We start from the raw sequence: 17,362 nt of genomic DNA, 5'->3' as shown, positions 1-17,362 counted from the left end.
AGGCGGCGGGGCTCTACCAGCAAAAGCGAAAAATGAGGGAGGAAGGTCAGCTGCCGTGATTTTTTTCATCTCCGAATCTAGGGGACTAAACCATTCATCTTCCAAACCCATTTTTATTGAGGGCATACGCGGTAGCATTATCAATACGGTGGAAGGAGTCATAATATTCAAAAAAAAAGAGGGAATCCTGGAAAACTCTGTTTGGGGCCGGTGGGTGCAAATTTAGATTCCATACCCTTCTACAAAGCCCGTATTAACTTGAATACTCCTGTCAGGGTAGGATACGACAACGGTAGATCTATCCCCAAACTCCACGAGAAGTGCTATTTAATTTTTTTCGCTGCTTGGAAATCTCCCATCGCAGATATCGCGACTCGCGTACCAAGAGCCTCATGAGTAAGTAGCTTTGCCTCATCTCGGAAGGGCGGCGCACTCTCGGCCCCTGCGGCCAAAGACCTTGTGCTCTTATGATGCCGTGTCTCGGGTCTTCTGGATCGCGGCAGATGTGCGCCCAAACACCTACGGGGACTAATAAGTTTGTGACGCCGTCTACCTTTCTTTCGCAGATCGGCACTATCTACGATCTGCAAACGATCAATCGTCAAAGTGTATCTGCAACCATCAATGAGCGTTCATCTGAAGCCAATAGAGTGCCCATCTAGGAACTGGCCATGGTTCCGTGGAGATTTCGAATCGAAAAGTTGTGGTCCTTTCACGACTTGCTTCTATGTCATGACTTTGGTGATCTGTTTTATTGCCTGTTGCCTGTTGCTTGGGTTGCTACTCGCTATCTGCGAGTTGTTATGTCATCTCATGACAGCTTCCATTGATTGCGGTGCAGAAAACATGCAACCTAGCACGCTAGCACTATAGCAGAAGCCTATTCACTGATCGGGTAGAGTCCAACTTTCGCTGAGTTATCTCGTATTTGATGCTGAGTCAATTTTGCAGATCACATTTGCTCATCTCTTTCTCCGCTGCCGATGACATGGTATACATTTTGCTTGACATGTTTCTCATCGCTAACATTTCGCCAACTTTATGCCCCTTTATCGATCACTAATCTACGCTCAAATATGCAACCCCCGTGATATTTCCACAACAATTTCCGTTGAAAAATGAACACCTGACTTCACAGGACTGCACTGCTCTCGATGATCTCGATGATCATTAAGATGTCGACGATCCCGGCCCAGCATAACCCTGAAAGGTTACGTATGCACCTCCCCTTTCCTTTTGATCAGAATGCATTTGCTTCGGTCCTGTCATTGAACCCTTTCGCCGAACTAGCAACATTTCAGCGAGATATAACAGCCGGGTAGTTTTCTGGTGGAATTCCTCGTTCCTGGTGCAACAACCATACCCATGAGGCTAGTATATACCAATACATTCAAACTATGTTTCGTACACAAACCTTCCCGCGAGCCAGCTATCTTTCGCCGCTATCTGGCCCCTATCACTAGACAACAATCATTTTGCACATCACGAGCGCATGCTTCCGAGTCCGCAGTCTGTTGTTTGCGTTGTCATCCCACTGTTTTTTTTTCTTCTCTTTTAAAAATCCCGTTTGTCGTCTTGGGGCCCAGACCCTATCAGACCATGTGCAAATATTACATACAAAATGCAGGGACAACGTTTGACAGTATTCTGTCATGGAACGGATATTGCCCGTGTTCTGTACATTTCCCCTTACAGCCTGATGGAGTACAACAAACCGCGCCGCGCTATTTTCAGATTAGACGGAGAAACGGGCATGGGGTTGGATCGGTGCGTTTGTGCCTCATGGGGAAAAAGACCCATGAAGATAGTTTACAAAGGGTACTACTGTACACTACTCTGTACGGTGAACTGAGAATATTATCATAATCATCATGACCGTCCACAAACTATGTAAAAACACATTGCTAACGAAGTTGAATATAACGCATCTGACGACATATTTACCAGAACGAATAGGACTTGTAGCTGTCAACTTCTTCGACCAGCGGAAGTCAACATAACGTTAAAAATAAATACGACTATCATTATCTTGAACCTCTCGAGAAATACTCTTCATCTGAACGGAAAATTAACGGTGCCGGTCTTGGTCGTGCAAATGCTCCAGGAGGTGGATGTACATCTTCGAGTAGTGGCCTTGGAACACTAAAATCCGGTGCTGGCTGTGGTCTCTGTGGAAGGCCTCTTGACGGTCGCATACCAGAACTGATGTTTAACGGCTGGACATGAGGAGGGGAAGTGATAGTCATGGACGGAAGTATCAGAGGTCGCATCCTCCGTTGTGTCGAAGGCACGACCGAGTCTAGGTCTAAATCCAAAGCTTCCCCCTCAGATTTGGGAATAGGTGATAGCCTCGTCAACATTGAGGGTTGCGATCGCCTGCGTCTTGTAGAGGATGGTGGCACCCCCAACAGCCCCGTCACTCCCAAAGTCGATTGAGGGAAAGACGACATGGGCAAATGGGAAGAAGAAGCTTCCCGAGATCCGTGGCTTTCAGCAACGTCAAGATTGAGCGAATTCTCTCCAGAATCATCCAAAGGCCTGTCTATTGTCACGTTCCTGTTGCTGCGAGGAGTTGTTAAATCTGGGACAAATAGTTTAGAAATCACTCAGAAAATCCAAGAATCAAGACTTACCGCCTATGAAAGATGTAATTTCGTACTGCGTTCCGCCGGAGTTGAACCTATATGATCGCCCCGCGTCCGCAGGCAACAACCCGTCTTCTTGATAGGGGGAGTCTGATGTGAGGTCAGAACGAGGAGAGCTAGGCATATCTGTTAAAGCTGCTGGAATTCTTGGCGGCGGAAGCCCAAGAGTATCGGAAATCGAGTCCTGACCTAACCGAAGACGGGCCCGACGATCTTCCTTCAGTCGTAATTTAACAGCCGGTAAGGGTGAAGGAAGAGAAGGAACCCGTGCAGCCAACCATGGTGGGGAGGGGAAATTGCTCAAAGAGAAATCGGACAGTGTCCGCGCGCCGGTGGAGGATGACTGACGCATTTGTTCAGTTTGGTTTGAATCCCTTCTCGATGATGAAGGGGAGCTTGGAGTAGTAGAGGTTGGGGAGAAGGAAATTGGAGAAGTCGGAGAAAATAATCGCAGCGTTGCAATTGTTTTATCTAGCTCATTCTGCAGTTCTAGCAGTTCTTCGAGCGATCTGCTGGATGAATGCCTGCTGGAAACTCGTGGAGGTTGTGGAGGTTGAGGAGTAAAGCCCTTGATCGCATATATAGGCGAATCACGAGCTGGTGGGTCTGGAGGGGCAGTCATGATAACGGCACCTCCGTTTTCATTGGAGGATGTTTCAGTAGCCGGAATAGTAATAAGAGACATCGTCTGCAACTTCAGAGGGAGGGGGCGGGCGGGTATTTCTGTACGGATTGCATGCAAGATTTGTCCACTGCTCATAGACCCGTTCCGAGACCCTGTGGTTGCCGAGTGAACATCGAGCATGGATAGCCTCGAAGAACTGGGAACAGAATCATTCACGATGTCTCTCCATTCTGTGGATATCCTGCCTGCGACAGAAGCAGCGGAAGTCATGCTCTGGTCTCTGGCACTGGTTTGACCCATGTCAGGCGGATCGAGAGCCCCCTTTCCAGCTTCGCTCTGGTCCCATAATTTGGCTTTCTCCTCATCTTGGTTCGACTGGCTGTGGGACATGCGCCAAGAAGCCCAGGGCGCGCGGCTTACGCTGGCACGGACAGAATGACGGGCGACATCAGTGTTTGTACTCCTGCCTTGGTTTTCGGAACTGAAACGGGCTGTTACTCTGGGTGTAAGTACCACCGGTGGGGACAGCCTGAATGTCGATTCACGGGGCTGCTCTGGCAACTTGGCTTTCAACAGTAACGAATCCCTGGTTTTGGAGATGACTAGGATCTTTTTGTGACGGAAAAAGTGGAGAATCATCATAAAGACGATCAAGATGTAAAGTTCTACTCCTTGAAGAAGCCGGCCAAGGATTGATTCTGTGAATGCGACTGCCAAACAAATCAGTCAAGTAACGCATGTCTGAGCATTGAACCTACAGCGAATCAAGTCTCCGATGGAAATGCCAATATTGAACATTAGGGCCACAATGGGAAACCCATATTCCCCGAAAGTGTGCGATCGGGGAATCGACAAGGTTGGTAATGTGTTTAATAGCATTTTGAGAAGAAGCAATACGGAGACTAGGACCTCGAGTGTAACATTTGCTGCATACACCGGGCCATAATTGTGGTATCGTTGAATTACGCGCCAAAGGATTTGCAAAGCGGTGATAGCAGGGATGGCAGCCAACAAAGCAAACTTTGCATAGGATCCTGTAACACCCCACCGAGCCCAATTACCGCTGTGGATGCTGTCCTGAGAGCCGAGTGAAAGAAAGTTGGTTCGACATCGATCCTGGAATGAAAAGGGCCGGGGTTCTCCAATAGGGGGTTCCGAGACGTACAGCCAATAAAAGAGAAAGCGTAGGCCAAGGGACAGAGCAAGCAAAACCTCCCTTGTGGTGATTAATGGTTGTACGGTGACCTGGGTCAAGTCACGGATAAGGGTTTGTGTTAGGTCGATGACAGCAGCTGCAAAAGAGAGCAACACCGAAAAATACAAGGAGGCAACGGATCTTTATTAAACGTGAGTTCTGGACGGTCAATAAAATACAGCGGCTACTCACAGCGTGAACTGTCTAATAACGAGAAAGAATGCAGATGCTCCAAAAGTTAACATCCCGACCGATATGAAGGGAATGTCAGATAATATGAGTTCGATCTTCAAGTGTTTATCAGCTTTGGGAATAACTTATAGGTCATTGGACTCACATCGCAGTTATTGTTGCTCGATGCTGCAGAAGAGATGAAGCTATATCCCAATGTACATGTCGAAGATACATTGGACATGGAAGCGGATTTGACCTTAAAAGAATGGAATGGCGTGCGTGCCTTTGCAAAGGAGGGGTAGAGGCAAGCCTCTGCGCAGCTGATACTAGTGAACTAGACGGGCTGGAATTAGATGAGAAAGAAAATGAAGAAGCGATGCAGTGATCTGGTGTGAAAACCAACTGGCAGTGTAGAAGGAAAGCTGGGCAAAGACTGATGCTATCAAGCATCCAAAATGGCGGCTCCAGCCCAACAGCTCAAGGGATGTTGCTTAGGAGGAGGACTGAACGTCTTCCAAGGACATGAGGGAAATGAAAAAGCAAGAGTAATGATAGACAGTCTATTTTCTCGCTCCGATGGGTCGCAAATCCCCTGAGGCAAAGGATTGATTTGCTTGACGACGGGCGACATGGACAATAGCAACGAACGGATGGTGAACAGATGGAACGCAGCCGTGTGTAACATGTTGTAACCTGGTTAACAAGGTTTGCAAAGACAATCTGGGACGAGATGGCAGTAACGTTCCAAAAAGGCTAATCAGGAAATTATGATCGATATCCGGTCGGCTCCCCAAACTTTGAATATTGAGGTACTAGTACTCTTGACCTGGCAAGAAGACCGAGATCGCCGCTCGCGGTAGTGTCTAACCAACTCGTATCATATCCTCTCGCACTCCAGAGTGCGACCGATCAGAATGCATCAATTTTTCTACGGTAAAAGAGTATCTAAGGACAACTCAAATAACTCTGCGGGCTCGTCGGGCATCCTAGATATGTTATCGACACTGATGCATCCTGAAGTAATGCAAGGAACCTCCAGTGCTTCAAGAACAAGAGAGAGACTCGGAGAGTACATGTCCTTTTGCTGAAACCAGAAACTGACAAGGGGGAAAGAGATAAAATTGCTTCCTCCAATATTAACTGAGGTCCATAGCAACGCGGAAAAAGGAACGGGCAGACATCGTGTGCCTACGCACGTTCTTTTCCGTGGAAATGATGATAGGAAGCAAAATCCATATGTACCTCCAAGAAAAAAAAAGCGTACGACTTACCAGCACGTTCTAACTCGTATTTTATAAAATCAGTCTTCATAGCACAGCAGTTGCGTGACTAGGCTGCGCAGCCAAATCCCGTTGATCTGCCAGTGCTGTGGTGCAAGTTGCATCATTTGTTTGAGCACCGCTACACTAGTCCTGACGGCGGACGGGTCTTAGTACCCCACGAGTGACATGTGCGGAGGAGGATACATTTTTGAACATTGTTGGGAGTAACATGAAGCCCAACGGAAGAACCCCGGGGCTCGTGACTGGACCGTTTTTGGCTCTACCTTTGGTGATCGCGCGCAAAGTCATCTGAATCGTGCGAGGTATCTCCTGACGTGGCTGCAATCACTGCGTTTTGAGTCCAGGTACCCATGGGCCTTGTACGGCTGCGGCAAGCACAGGTGGCTGGGCTGTACATAGTGTACGCAATGGTACACGCACCACTCAAGTGCCGTGAGAATTCACAGGCCTGTGGAAATCAAGTCATGACTTCAGTGCTCTCAGTTTCATAATTTTTTCTCGCTGGGTTCAGATACATATGCGCTCGATCTTCATTGGTATCAGGTACGCGCTGTTGGTTTGTTGTCACTTGTTCCGGGTTGTATTTTTCGAGCACCTATCCGACTTTACATGCACTCGCTCTGTACTTATTTACGTGGGCGTTATCACAATTACATTCCATAAATTCCAAGAAAAATTGTCCTTCGAGTCCAGCCCTAAACAGGTTTATACACCAAATGAACTTCCTCCACTAGTCATTTGCCGGACCAAGAACATCCCCCGACCCTCATCCACGCTCTGTCCACTTCTCATACCAATCACGCTCTTTGGTCTGGGGCGAGGCGTGGCAGTACCCAACTGTTTCGTTGGACTTAACCCACCGCCGGTCAATTGTCTCGCAACCGCTGCGTCACCGCCACGTAGCCCAGTAAATTGACGTGCGATTGTCGTAGTACCCGTGAACTGAGGCTGAACAGCTCTAGAAGCAGAGGAGCCGCCGCCTACGCTGCGGCCCGTCAGTGATTGTACAAGTGGTTTGGTGTGCGATTCTGCTTGAGGGCTTCTCAGATTCGCAGGTAGCAGAAGCTGGTTGTCGATGATGTTATGAATATATTAGAATATATAAAGATCAGCATCGCGCAGACGTACGAGGCATTCCCTGCACCAGACACCCCCTTCACTGTCTCGTTTTGCAGCAGAGTCCAGCTTCTTGCCGCAACCAGGTTGTGATTTGTCACGTCGTCCTTTGTTCACCCCCTTACCCCCACACACAAGACAGGACGCATGCCATCTGGAACCTTGGGGACCAGGCACTACGCCCATCTCCATCGGAGAGACGGATTTGGAACATGCCGGGCACGTCGTCGAGCTGCCGAAACGAGGGGACGTTGTCGATACTGAAGTTCCAGATTGTGATGTTCTTTCCAGACGAGATGATGAGTAGAGACTGGTGTTGGCTGCCGTTGAGGCTCGAGTGACGGTCCTCGCGGCACTTGATGCCGTCGGCCGATCGATACCCCTGCGTGATTCTGACGGCGAAGGGGGCGACGGCAACAAAGGGAATGGTGATGCGATTGAACCTGAAACAGCAGTAGATCTGACCTGAGCCCTTTCAGGAGGCGCGCACTGCAATTAGTGAGTCGATAGCTCAGGTGAATGATTAAAACCATCAGACTGACTTCCACATGACAAGCCCCACCTTCCCCTCTGGCAAAGACTGCTTGGCCGATCCCAGACACCTTAAAGGGGCCATCACACATCACGCATCTGAAACACTCGGGGTGATAAGATTTCGGTGGCCCTGCGGCATTAGCTTCAGGGACGGTGACAAACTGGCCTGCAGCTCTGCTTGTCGAAAGAGAACCCCCACACTTCGCGCACAGCGAGTCGGGTGATAGGATAGTAGCAGGGATAGAGAATCGTCTGAGTGCGTTTTTGGCTGACTTTGGTGTCGGCGTTGAATTAATCCCCCGAGTGTCATGTTCTGACTCAACAGAGTCGCTGGGTTCGTCAGGCGAGTAAAGTGTGCTACCACTGCCAAAGATATTGACATGGCGCGCCGGTGGACTAAAGGGCAGGGGAGAAGATGGAGGCGGAGACGAAGATTCTGTCGTAACGTCTGACATATCGGACATCAATTCCGGTGTAGATGGAGCCCAGGAAAGGCGCGGAGACGACAGGCTTGAAGTGCTAGCTACACTGCGAAGCGCTGGAGAACCGCGAGAACGTCTCGAGAGCGGAATTCGCGATCCCTCCAGGGATTTTGCGACAGGAGAATTGTTGTAGAATGAAGGCGAAGATGACGAACACGCGACGGTCGAATTTGTTCGTGTGCCAGGCGACGAAGGTGATTGTGGCAAAAATCGCTGCTTCATCTCTTCAATTGCTTCAGCAGAGGGTCGCCCTGACGAGGGACTGGAGTTTGTCTCTGGAGTCCCAAACCGTTCGCGAACGGTTCTGCTAGGTGTCGTCCTGCGTTCACCAGCATCCGGACTTCTGCTTTGCCAAAAATCAGTTCGTGGCGAGCTGTTGCTGACATCGACGCCGTTGAGAGCAGAGGCAAGTGACCCCATCGGAGAGAATGTTTGGGGCAGCTTCCTCTCTGGAATGCGACCAGGAATCGGACTTTCTCCCCAACAAGTTTCATTGGCATAACGCGACGTTGAGGCACTTGGTGTCGGAGAGGCATCTTTGGAAGGTGTGCGATTGAGGACTGCATTTAAGCGTGCCGTGAGCTCTTCCATCACAGGGCTACCTTCTCTACTCTTCATAATTCCAAGTCGCTGTTCTAGTTCGTCGATTGCAGGGCTTCCTTGCCTGCTCGTCGAGTCTCCGCGAAAGCTGCTCAAGTGGCTTCGCTCTATTCGCTCTATTCCAGGAGATTTGTGAGGTTTGCTAGGCGTGTTATCCCTCCTCAAGCAACTTTCGAAGCAGTCTGCGCAGGATGGTCGACCTAGTAGATCGACCATGGGAGTGTCGCCAATGTTTTTGTGACACCCGTCACAACGAAAACATCTCTTGTGCCAAACACGTCCTGAAGTTTCTACGAAACCGCCCTCACTCTTCACGATGAGCACTGGGCGATCACACGAAGGGCAGTCGCCTTTGGATCCGCCGTTCTTGACGAAGCACTGTCGACACAGGAATCGGTCTGTATCCATTGCAGGAGCCGAAGGGTCTGGGTATATGGTTGCATCTGGTGGGAATTCAGCGGAGCAGATAGCGCAGCAGTAGGACGCAAGGGATTCTTTGGGCTGAAGGACTGACCCATATGCTTTGGAGAGTTCAGGTGCGTATGGGGAAGGAAGGATTCCTGCAGCAGCAGAGATAGTTGTTGGTGATGGAGGGGTTTCGTGATGGATGTTACTTAACGACACTGAGTGCTTCAGTGGTGAGGCAGGTCGCGATGTACTTGATCCAAAGTGTAAAGAGGTGCGGTTTCCGAAAGGAGAAGATGTGTCAATTACAGAGTTCTTTCGAGGTAGACGTTTCAGGGGCGAAGATGAGGCATTTGGAGTAACACTTCTGCTGGCAGTCGAGAAGGTGGAGTCGGAGTTGAGTGGTTGTGCGCGGCTGGGAGGTCGACTCGGAGACCTCTCACGAGAGACATAAGTCTGAGACCATTTGTCTTCAGCGGGCTCTTTGGAATTTGCCCATTGTACTACGGGGGCTGATACCTCGTTTGATTTGAGCATTCTCTGACGCATGAAAATGGGACAAACCAACTGCTGTGCCACCACATTGGCACCGTTCTCCTATGACAATATTCCCGCATCTCCGACAGAAGCCCATCCTTTACCTGTCGACCTACGAAAATTGCTTCAGTGATATTAATGCTGGTAAGATCGGGACAAACGCCAGTGAAAGACAAAGTATTTGTGTAAAGAGAGCCGAAAACGCGCACAGCGTGTGGCAAGTTGAACATTAACGTCGCGGTCACATGACTAGTCACCTTCCTCTTCGGTCGAAATTTGAAACAAAAACCTCCTTCTAAAGGTGTGCGGGGGAGCCAGACTATCGGTTCAATAGTTTGGCGCAGCATCGTTGTATGCACCATCGAGTAGCATGAACAAATGTAAGTCATAGATTGTCATCCTCCATCGTGAACCAGGACGACCGTGCTAGCAGTGAGTGATCCGCTCAGCGGCTCTGGATGATTAAATTCACCTCAGAACTTCCATCCTCAATCGTGAGTGACGGCTCTTGTTGGCGGTATTACCTAGTGCATCGACCAATTTTCGTCGGGTAAGTGCATGTCCAGATGACAGGGACTCCATATTTATACAAGGTATAAGTACTAACACAATAGATATATCACACGACAGGATGTTGTAGGAGCACTGCAGTCATCTACAGCTTCGCACGGGAAACTGCCTGCCAGTCGACACGCTCGACCTGCAAGAAAAGTCGCTTAGCAGACATAAGCAAGTGCACAATTGGTGGTACTTACCATCTGCGGTACAAGTTCCCTGACATTTCGGACGCCGAGCGACTGCATCCCAAAGCGGATTTCGCGTTCAAGGATACGCACCATATGAACCACACCAGCCTCACCGTATGCCTTTACATACACCGGTTAGGCTTTTATTCACACGCGACTGAACAAAAATGACTTACACTTTGGGCGTAAAGGAACGCACGTCCCAAACCGACAGCTCTTGCACCCATACACAGTGCTTTAACGACATCAGTTCCACGGCGGATTGCTCCGTCGATGTACACTATTAAATATGTGCATTCAGGCGAAGTGTCGCTCAAATAATCGGGGAACTAACCTTCAGTCCTCTCAAACACGTCAGGGCGTTGTTGTCGTATCTTGTACAACAACTCGATTGGTGGCAGAGAGTACTCTAATTGACGGCCTTGTTTATAGCGTTAGCTTCAGTAATTCGCAGCGGCGAATAAATGCGGCACACCTCCGTGGTTCGATAGCACAATACCTTCACAACCAGCGTCACAAGCCAGAACAGCATCCTGGTAGCCATTGTCAACGTCTGGGATATACGAGGAGCCATATCTACTAACCTGAACACATTGGATGCCTGAACAGGGATGAGACAGAGTGACAAACGACGGCGTGAGTGCACAAACCTTTGATAACGATGGGTAACTTCGTGATGCTTCGTATCCATGGTATCGTCTACAGAAGAAACTCACTCCCTGGCCCCTCGTGAAATATACTGTAACTCACCTTTTCCCACGTCATGTCAGCATCGTTCTTTATGACGAGTCCACCAGCGGTACCAAGTCGGTCAGTCTCACCTTGGTCCTCGTCCGCCTTTCTCTGAGTGGGCAGACCTTGATTCTCAAAGTCCTCGAGATAATGCGGTGCCCTGATGTCCAGCTCGCGATTACCAGGAACCAGAGCATCGACTGTCAAGAAAATTGCTTTGTAGCCTAATCCTTCAACTTCTCTGATGCGTTTCTCAGCGGTTGCATCGTTGACGTGTTTGTATAATTGGAAGAAGATAGGCTGATCTGGGGAAAGACGCGCAGCGGAAATCTGTGCGTAAGATAGAGAAGAGTTGGTGGACACCATTTGTATAATGCCAGTCTTATAGGCACCGCGCGTAAGATTGGCCTCGCCTAATGGGTGGCCTAATGTGGCTAATGCTGCACCGCTGATGTAAACGGGTATCGTGCTTTTATAACCAAGTATGGTCGTTGAGGTATCGCTTCCGGAAACAGGTTTCATAACCCGAGGGTGGAAAAAGAAGCGGCCAAAGGCGCGACCGTTCTCTACGTGCGCTGTATGGTTGACAAGTGTGAAAGTGCGAGTGAACTAGAGAAAGTCACATGCTTACTGATAGAGTCGTCCCCGGCTGAAGAATAGTAAGCCATGGCCTTGTACGGCAAAATTTTCTTCGCAACCTCCTGCAGATTGCAATGATGAAAATGCGGCACGGTGGTGTGCTTGAGTAACTTACTTCCATGTCCTCGACATTGACGATTCTCTGAAGTGGTGGCTTGTTCTTGAGCGCCTCTTGAACACGTAACTCATCTCTAGTTTGAACCTTGTTCTTCCCAACTTCCTTTAGGCGATTTATTGACTGGCTGTCTAAAGTACCGAGGTGCTTTTCCGGAGGAATGTTCTTGTCCAAAGCGTCTGATGGGTGGATAGGTACATATGCAGCAGTAGCATCCTGTCCTGCGTATCTGAGGATGACATTCCCCCCTCCGGGATGATCCTGATGAGTCTTAGTAATGCACGAGGAAAAAATGGACGAAACCCACGAAGAGGAAGTCAGTCACATCGTAAACTTTGTTTTGGATGATGACCCAGCAGGAGCTGAAAATGTAAGGATGACCACCCTCTATGAAACGTAGTATGGAACACACCTGGTAGTCTTATGCTGGGCGACTTGTTCAAGAGTGAACTCCGGCATCGTTCGTGACGGAAATGTGGAGAGACCGTAAAGCCCAGATTAGTATAGTAGGATTGCGATATTTAAACGCATGGGTCGATGCCGGGCCGACTGGCCGCGAGCAAGACTGTACGTGACCTAGTGCAGCAACATGAGGTGTGCCTTGAGGAAGTTAATGTGAACATGTTAGTAGACCAGAAAGAACAGATAGCATGCTATAAACATCGCGAAGTCAAGTTACTCCGAGTCCGATCCTTGTGGATTAACATTTTTATCACGAACCTGATTATGAGACAAGCACGTGACTGTGGTTGGGCTCGCGTTATTGTGGCATCGGTTATTGTGTAGGTTCCATACTTGAACCACGCGCGCACCAGCAACCAACAACCAACTCAATTGTCTCACTCCCATCTCATCTCAACTCCATCCAACCTCATCTCTCAATGATCTCCGTGCCAGGCCGTGAGGTCCTGCAGGCAATGAAACGAGTCGATATTCAGAAGTTGTGCAAAGTCAGACAAATCGCTCTCGCTATACCCGGTACTAAATCTCCTTCACCAGGAATACGGCGTAAAGGCAAACCTCAAGACAGAAGCTCTTATAGAACTTTTGCTCCATGCATCACAGTGAGCCAGCTTCAGTATTACTGTCGATCCATTAATTAAATCAAAAACATAGACCCCAACCTCCCCGAAGAACTCTTCCGCAACCTCTTCCGCGATCTACATCTGTCAGAATAGCAAATCAACCCGGTGCTAGACCTCGTGGACGCTCTAGTGGATCTGTAATTATTCATGATACAGACGAAGAAGAAGAAGCTATCGAAGACATAGAAATTGAACAGCAGCCGGAGGAACACAAACCCCCGCCGGCCCCTGTTGATCCCGCCCCGAGGACGCGCAAAGCCAAAGATACCCAATATCGTCTGGGTGTTGGTCGACCAATCATTGCCGGAGGTAGCGGTGCCCGTGCTGTAACTAAATCTGTCGGTGTCTCGAGAGGGAGCAAGAGGACGAAAAGCATAAAAAATGTCAAGCCATCAGAAGACACCATCGCTGAAGGTGAGCGTTAACCTTCATCGATACGTCCATCAGTGTTCTCAGCATATGCAGAGCCAGAACCAGAGCCAGAGCCAACACCGGCCGTAGCATGTCAGTCCGTCAATAAGTGAATTAAGGCCGTCGAGTCTCACTCACTCTCCCCATAGCATCAGAACAAGAAGGACCGAGCGGCACTTCGTTAGTGCCCCAACCACACTCCATACCGCTGCAGACGCATACTGCAGGCATGACAGGGTCTTCGTCCTCACAGATAGTCGAGAACGCTGTGGCTGCAGCTGTAAGTTCCATACATGTACGGTGTCTAATCTCTGTCTTACTCGCGGACATCACAGCTTGCTCCGGTACATAAGGAGCTGGAGGATCAGAAAGCTCAGCTGTCTGAGCTAAGAGACAAAGTGTCGAGCATCATCGAGACATTCGAAACACAAATTCGGGGCCTCACGGTGGAGATTGAACGCCTACGGGCACAACCGCCTGGACATACTGCTGAAATTCAGAGACATAAAGAGATTTCCCAACGAATACCAAATCCTCCATCAACCCCTAAACGCGTACGAAGTCCAGTCGGTTCTCTTGGGTGAGGATTGTTCGTCATTTGTCATGCTCCATGCTCAACTCACCGTATTCCAGCGATGTTTATGTGGAGCAACCAGAGCCATCTGTAACCTCTAGCGATTCTCCAAATCCCAATGGCTTACTCGGTCACCAAGGGGGAGATACAGATAACCCGAACCAGGCGGGGTCGCTTCTTCCTGGCTTTCACACCACTCTTGGGAAGCGCCCTCGAGATTCTAATACCAGTACCGCTACTGCGTTTTTTGAGCTTGGACAAGAGGAAGAGCTTTCTGAAGCTGAGATTGTGAAGAGAATTGCTCGGCCCGCTCAGAAGCGTGCTAAATTAGGCCTCTCCGACATTACGGAGGTTGCAGATGAACGCTCGGGTCCGTCGTTAGGTGCACAGGGAAGTCAAGACACCGATGCTGGCCCATCACAACCCTCTGTTGGAATTGTGGTCCCGAAGTTTGGTGATCCTGGTTGCCAAGATTCGCCTCCGCCCACAGCAAGCCTCCTTGATTTCTTCGCACTACCTTCACCTCCGTTGATGAACGCACCCACCGCTGTGGGAGCGCCTCCAGATACTTTCCGTTTTGGTTATATAACCACATCCACTCCAGCTCGCTTTACTTTCCCCACGGCAATGGGAACATTCCCACATCCTGAACCCCCTACATCCCCATCACCAGCAAATAACGTGGATCGACCACGCAGTCGTCAATCAGAGCACTTCGGGATTTTTGGACATCACCGCGGTAGTTCTGGAACGACCGCCAGGAGTGGATCAGGGGGGCCGACAGGTGGACAAGAAAGTGGCGTAAATCCCTCGATGAGGGCCGGTACTATGCAGAGACAGCCGTCGAGCAATGAGGTGGCTTCGGGCTTGGGACTGACTGTACTGCGCACGGCGGCGACGGAAGAAGGCACTCCAGTACCTCCCGCACGCCGTACCATGTACGGGACTGAATTAGATAGTGATACTCGGTTTGGTGATTTTGGAGTCGAGGGTGTAGCGTCTGGCTTTTGGGCTGGAGGTAGGCGCTGATTGTGAATTGTTTCGGATGTTTATTTTTTTCTTTCACCGTCGGTTTCGACTACATATCTACATCACTCTAATATACTTGATTATCATTCCTACGCACACAGCTGTGTCAGTAGATCAGATGTATTTTTGCATCATCCTGTATTGTTACTTTGCTTTACTTTCCATTCTATTTGACAAGTCGTGTGAATGAGCCTACAAGTATATAGTGATAACGTCGTAAACCAGTGCGACGAAGATAGATAAGCCAGTGTGATGAATCCCATGATATTATGATGCTGATGAGTCTGGGTTAATAACACATAGCCTGGAGATCCGTAGAGTTGCGAAGAGTCGAAAGATAGATATAATAGTTTAGAGCGCCGGAATGAAGGACATGATTTCATCGTACAAAAGTTCTGTGGATAAGTTAAGACATCAGCTATTGGGAAAACTAGAGTCACGTACCTTTCAATTCTGCTTTAGTGAGATCGTCTTTGAATTCTAAGAACGAAACCCGACTAAGTGAGCGCACCGGAAACATTTAAAAGAAACTCACGGTCGAAGTCAAAGTAGTCTGGATCAAGGGATGCTACAACTGGTTCATCCTCTGGGTCATGCTGTTTGCCTAAGGTAAGTGTGACGGAGGAAAGAGATATATTCGAACTTACGTATGCAGCAAGATATGGATGGTCAAGAGCTTCATCAACCGTCAAGCGCTTCTTGGGATCGAAAGTCTGAAAAGAGGTATACCATCGCTCGATTATTTCAAAGGAAGGAGTCGACATACCAAAGTTCTCTGTAGGAAATCGATGGCTTCGGGCGTTGCTTTTGGGAAAAGCGATGTAAACGACCTTCGCTTGCGGATTGGAAGAGCTCGGATATAATCCCTTGATCTCCTCGAAGTGATCGAGTAGAATTCGTCCAAGGTTGGCGTGCCTTGGTGGAATCGTTCATATTGATATTGCTATACACTCCAAAAACAAAAAAAGTACACACCAATTATATCCAGGATGAGATTCAGCTGATGTCCGTAGTCGCGCCCGGGAAACAGGGGTTTTCCGGTCAACATTTCGGCAAGGATACATCCAACCGCCCATAAATCAATAGCCTTTACAACCACACGTAATGAGCCATGCAACCATCAGAGGATCGCGGGAGACTGACCTTCGTGTACATCTTGAAAGAAAGCATAATCTCAGGTGCGCGATACCATCGCGTTGCTACATATTCAGTCATCAACCCAGCCTCTTTGGCGCCCGGAGTCGTTGCTTTGACGCTCCTCGCCAGGCCAAAGTCGCAGACTTTAAGGTCACAGTTAGCATTGAGCAACAGGTTCGCCGGTTTCAAATCTCGGTGGACGATATCGGCGCTATGTATAGATTTTAGGCCACGGAGAATCTGATAAATAAAGTACTGGACAGCAAGTTTCAGATCGCATTAGGCTTTAGATGAGTTACCAGAATTCACCTGGCAATGATCATCAGTAAGATGTTGCGTCCGTATGACACGGTGTAGATCTGTCTGCATGAATTCCTGGATGACTTTCTGGGATTCAGCTGGACCGGGTAGATGAATTGAATGAACTCACAGTACACTTCCTTGAATTCTTCGAGTGACGGTGGCTTCGTTATATCCAATATAGAGATGATCTAGAATTATCACTCGATGACATGTCCCCGAATGACGAACGGAGAACTGACGAACATTCTCATTGACACAGGTCTCCGAAAAGAATTTCAGGAGCTTCAACTCTCGCAATGTTCGAAGGCAGAACAGCGTGTGGTCAAAAGGCAGGATCTTCTTAATGGCTACCTGTCGACCAGTGGGTTTATGTGATGCAGCTACCACTGTTCCATATGCTCCTTCACCCAGACAGTGCAAAATATCGTAGTCGGGGCCTTGAAACCTGACTTAGCGCAAGGCATCTACAAGACGACGAGCCATTAGGCACTCACCGACTTCAAACCGAGGAAGAGGCTTTGCCACTTTTGCTTTTTGTACAGGCGCTGCGACCATGTTGATGAGAAACTGAATCTAGTGAGTCAGATATTTTGTAAAACCTAGACAGAAAACTTGTCACTTTATAGCTGTGGTTTGGGATTGTTTTGAAAACTGAACACCGACCCTATGTATGCGGTCGCATCTGCGGTGTGACGAGGAATGATGGCCTGGGAGGCACAGAAACAGTGCTGGTAACGGGCAGTGTATCAGAGTGTAACTTGAGCACCCACCATCCGGGTAATGCTGAAATGGGCCGCGTATCGGTAATAGTAGCTATTAGTATAGATCAGCTACCGGCTGCCAGTGACAGGGGCCATCAAGAGACACAGCCTTGCAGGCGCTTCTTCCAGTCATTCGCAGAACAGGCATCAAAAGGCATCAAATTGGCCTCAAGGGCATCTGCTCAGGCACGTCCTGCTTGGTCTCACAACTGTCCCGTACTACCGCGTTTACGG

General features: G+C 49.0%; 6 protein-coding genes across 6 annotated transcripts; 1 reads left to right on the top strand and 5 right to left on the bottom strand.

The window, feature by feature from the left end:
* Positions 1 to 2,622: 2,622 nt before the first annotated feature.
* DEU56DRAFT_740955 (uncharacterized protein) lies at positions 2,623 to 4,752 on the bottom strand (the record flags this gene model as incomplete). Its single annotated transcript, XM_041348850.1, has 3 exons — positions 2,623 to 3,980; positions 4,029 to 4,606; positions 4,658 to 4,752. Coding segments are annotated over 3 exons (2,031 nt in total), but the record flags the coding sequence as incomplete, so codon positions are not given.
* Positions 4,753 to 4,980: 228 nt separating this feature from the next.
* On the bottom strand, positions 4,981 to 5,381 carry DEU56DRAFT_487600 (uncharacterized protein). The gene has a single exon (XM_041346457.1). The coding sequence runs from the start codon at positions 5,322 to 5,324 to the stop codon at positions 5,082 to 5,084; it is 243 nt and encodes an 80-aa protein (XP_041206092.1). The 5' UTR covers positions 5,325 to 5,381; the 3' UTR covers positions 4,981 to 5,081.
* A 1,246-nt stretch (positions 5,382 to 6,627) lies between these two features.
* Positions 6,628 to 9,693, bottom strand: DEU56DRAFT_741042 (uncharacterized protein; the record flags this gene model as incomplete). Its single annotated transcript, XM_041348856.1, has 4 exons — positions 6,628 to 6,987; positions 7,051 to 7,527; positions 7,581 to 9,571; positions 9,624 to 9,693. The coding sequence occupies 4 exons, from the start codon at positions 9,691 to 9,693 to the stop codon at positions 6,628 to 6,630; spliced, it is 2,898 nt and encodes a 965-aa protein (XP_041206091.1).
* Positions 9,694 to 10,157: 464 nt separating this feature from the next.
* Positions 10,158 to 12,514, bottom strand: DEU56DRAFT_816097 (FMN-dependent dehydrogenase-domain-containing protein). The gene is made up of 12 exons (XM_041353821.1): positions 12,241 to 12,514; positions 12,136 to 12,190; positions 11,829 to 12,089; positions 11,706 to 11,775; positions 11,093 to 11,649; positions 10,993 to 11,041; positions 10,927 to 10,943; positions 10,818 to 10,875; positions 10,677 to 10,763; positions 10,519 to 10,622; positions 10,352 to 10,462; positions 10,158 to 10,296 (listed from the first exon to the last, which is right to left on the bottom strand). Exons 1-12 carry the CDS (start codon positions 12,285 to 12,287, stop codon positions 10,252 to 10,254), a joined length of 1,461 nt encoding a protein of 486 aa, XP_041206090.1. The 5' UTR covers positions 12,288 to 12,514; the 3' UTR covers positions 10,158 to 10,251.
* A 104-nt stretch (positions 12,515 to 12,618) lies between these two features.
* DEU56DRAFT_816095 (uncharacterized protein) lies at positions 12,619 to 15,093 on the top strand. The gene is made up of 7 exons (XM_041353820.1): positions 12,619 to 12,778; positions 12,828 to 12,892; positions 12,945 to 13,327; positions 13,379 to 13,417; positions 13,474 to 13,604; positions 13,660 to 13,904; positions 13,958 to 15,093. Exons 1-7 carry the CDS (start codon positions 12,710 to 12,712, stop codon positions 14,925 to 14,927), a joined length of 1,902 nt encoding a protein of 633 aa, XP_041206089.1. The 5' UTR covers positions 12,619 to 12,709; the 3' UTR covers positions 14,928 to 15,093.
* Positions 15,094 to 15,278: 185 nt separating this feature from the next.
* On the bottom strand, positions 15,279 to 16,922 carry DEU56DRAFT_740954 (CMGC MAPK protein kinase; the record flags this gene model as incomplete). Its single annotated transcript, XM_041348849.1, has 11 exons — positions 15,279 to 15,322; positions 15,372 to 15,407; positions 15,463 to 15,523; positions 15,575 to 15,640; positions 15,694 to 15,842; positions 15,903 to 16,014; positions 16,071 to 16,319; positions 16,374 to 16,447; positions 16,495 to 16,555; positions 16,611 to 16,804; positions 16,862 to 16,922. 11 exons carry the CDS (start codon positions 16,920 to 16,922, stop codon positions 15,279 to 15,281), a joined length of 1,107 nt encoding a protein of 368 aa, XP_041206088.1.
* Between the last annotated feature and the right edge of the window lie 440 nt (positions 16,923 to 17,362).

Source organism: Suillus clintonianus (assembly GCF_016758775.1).
Source record: "Suillus clintonianus strain FC179 chromosome Unknown DEU56scaffold_61, whole genome shotgun sequence".
Taxonomy (NCBI): domain Eukaryota; kingdom Fungi; phylum Basidiomycota; class Agaricomycetes; order Boletales; family Suillaceae; genus Suillus; species Suillus clintonianus.
This window is presented reverse-complemented; position numbering and strand designations above follow the sequence as displayed.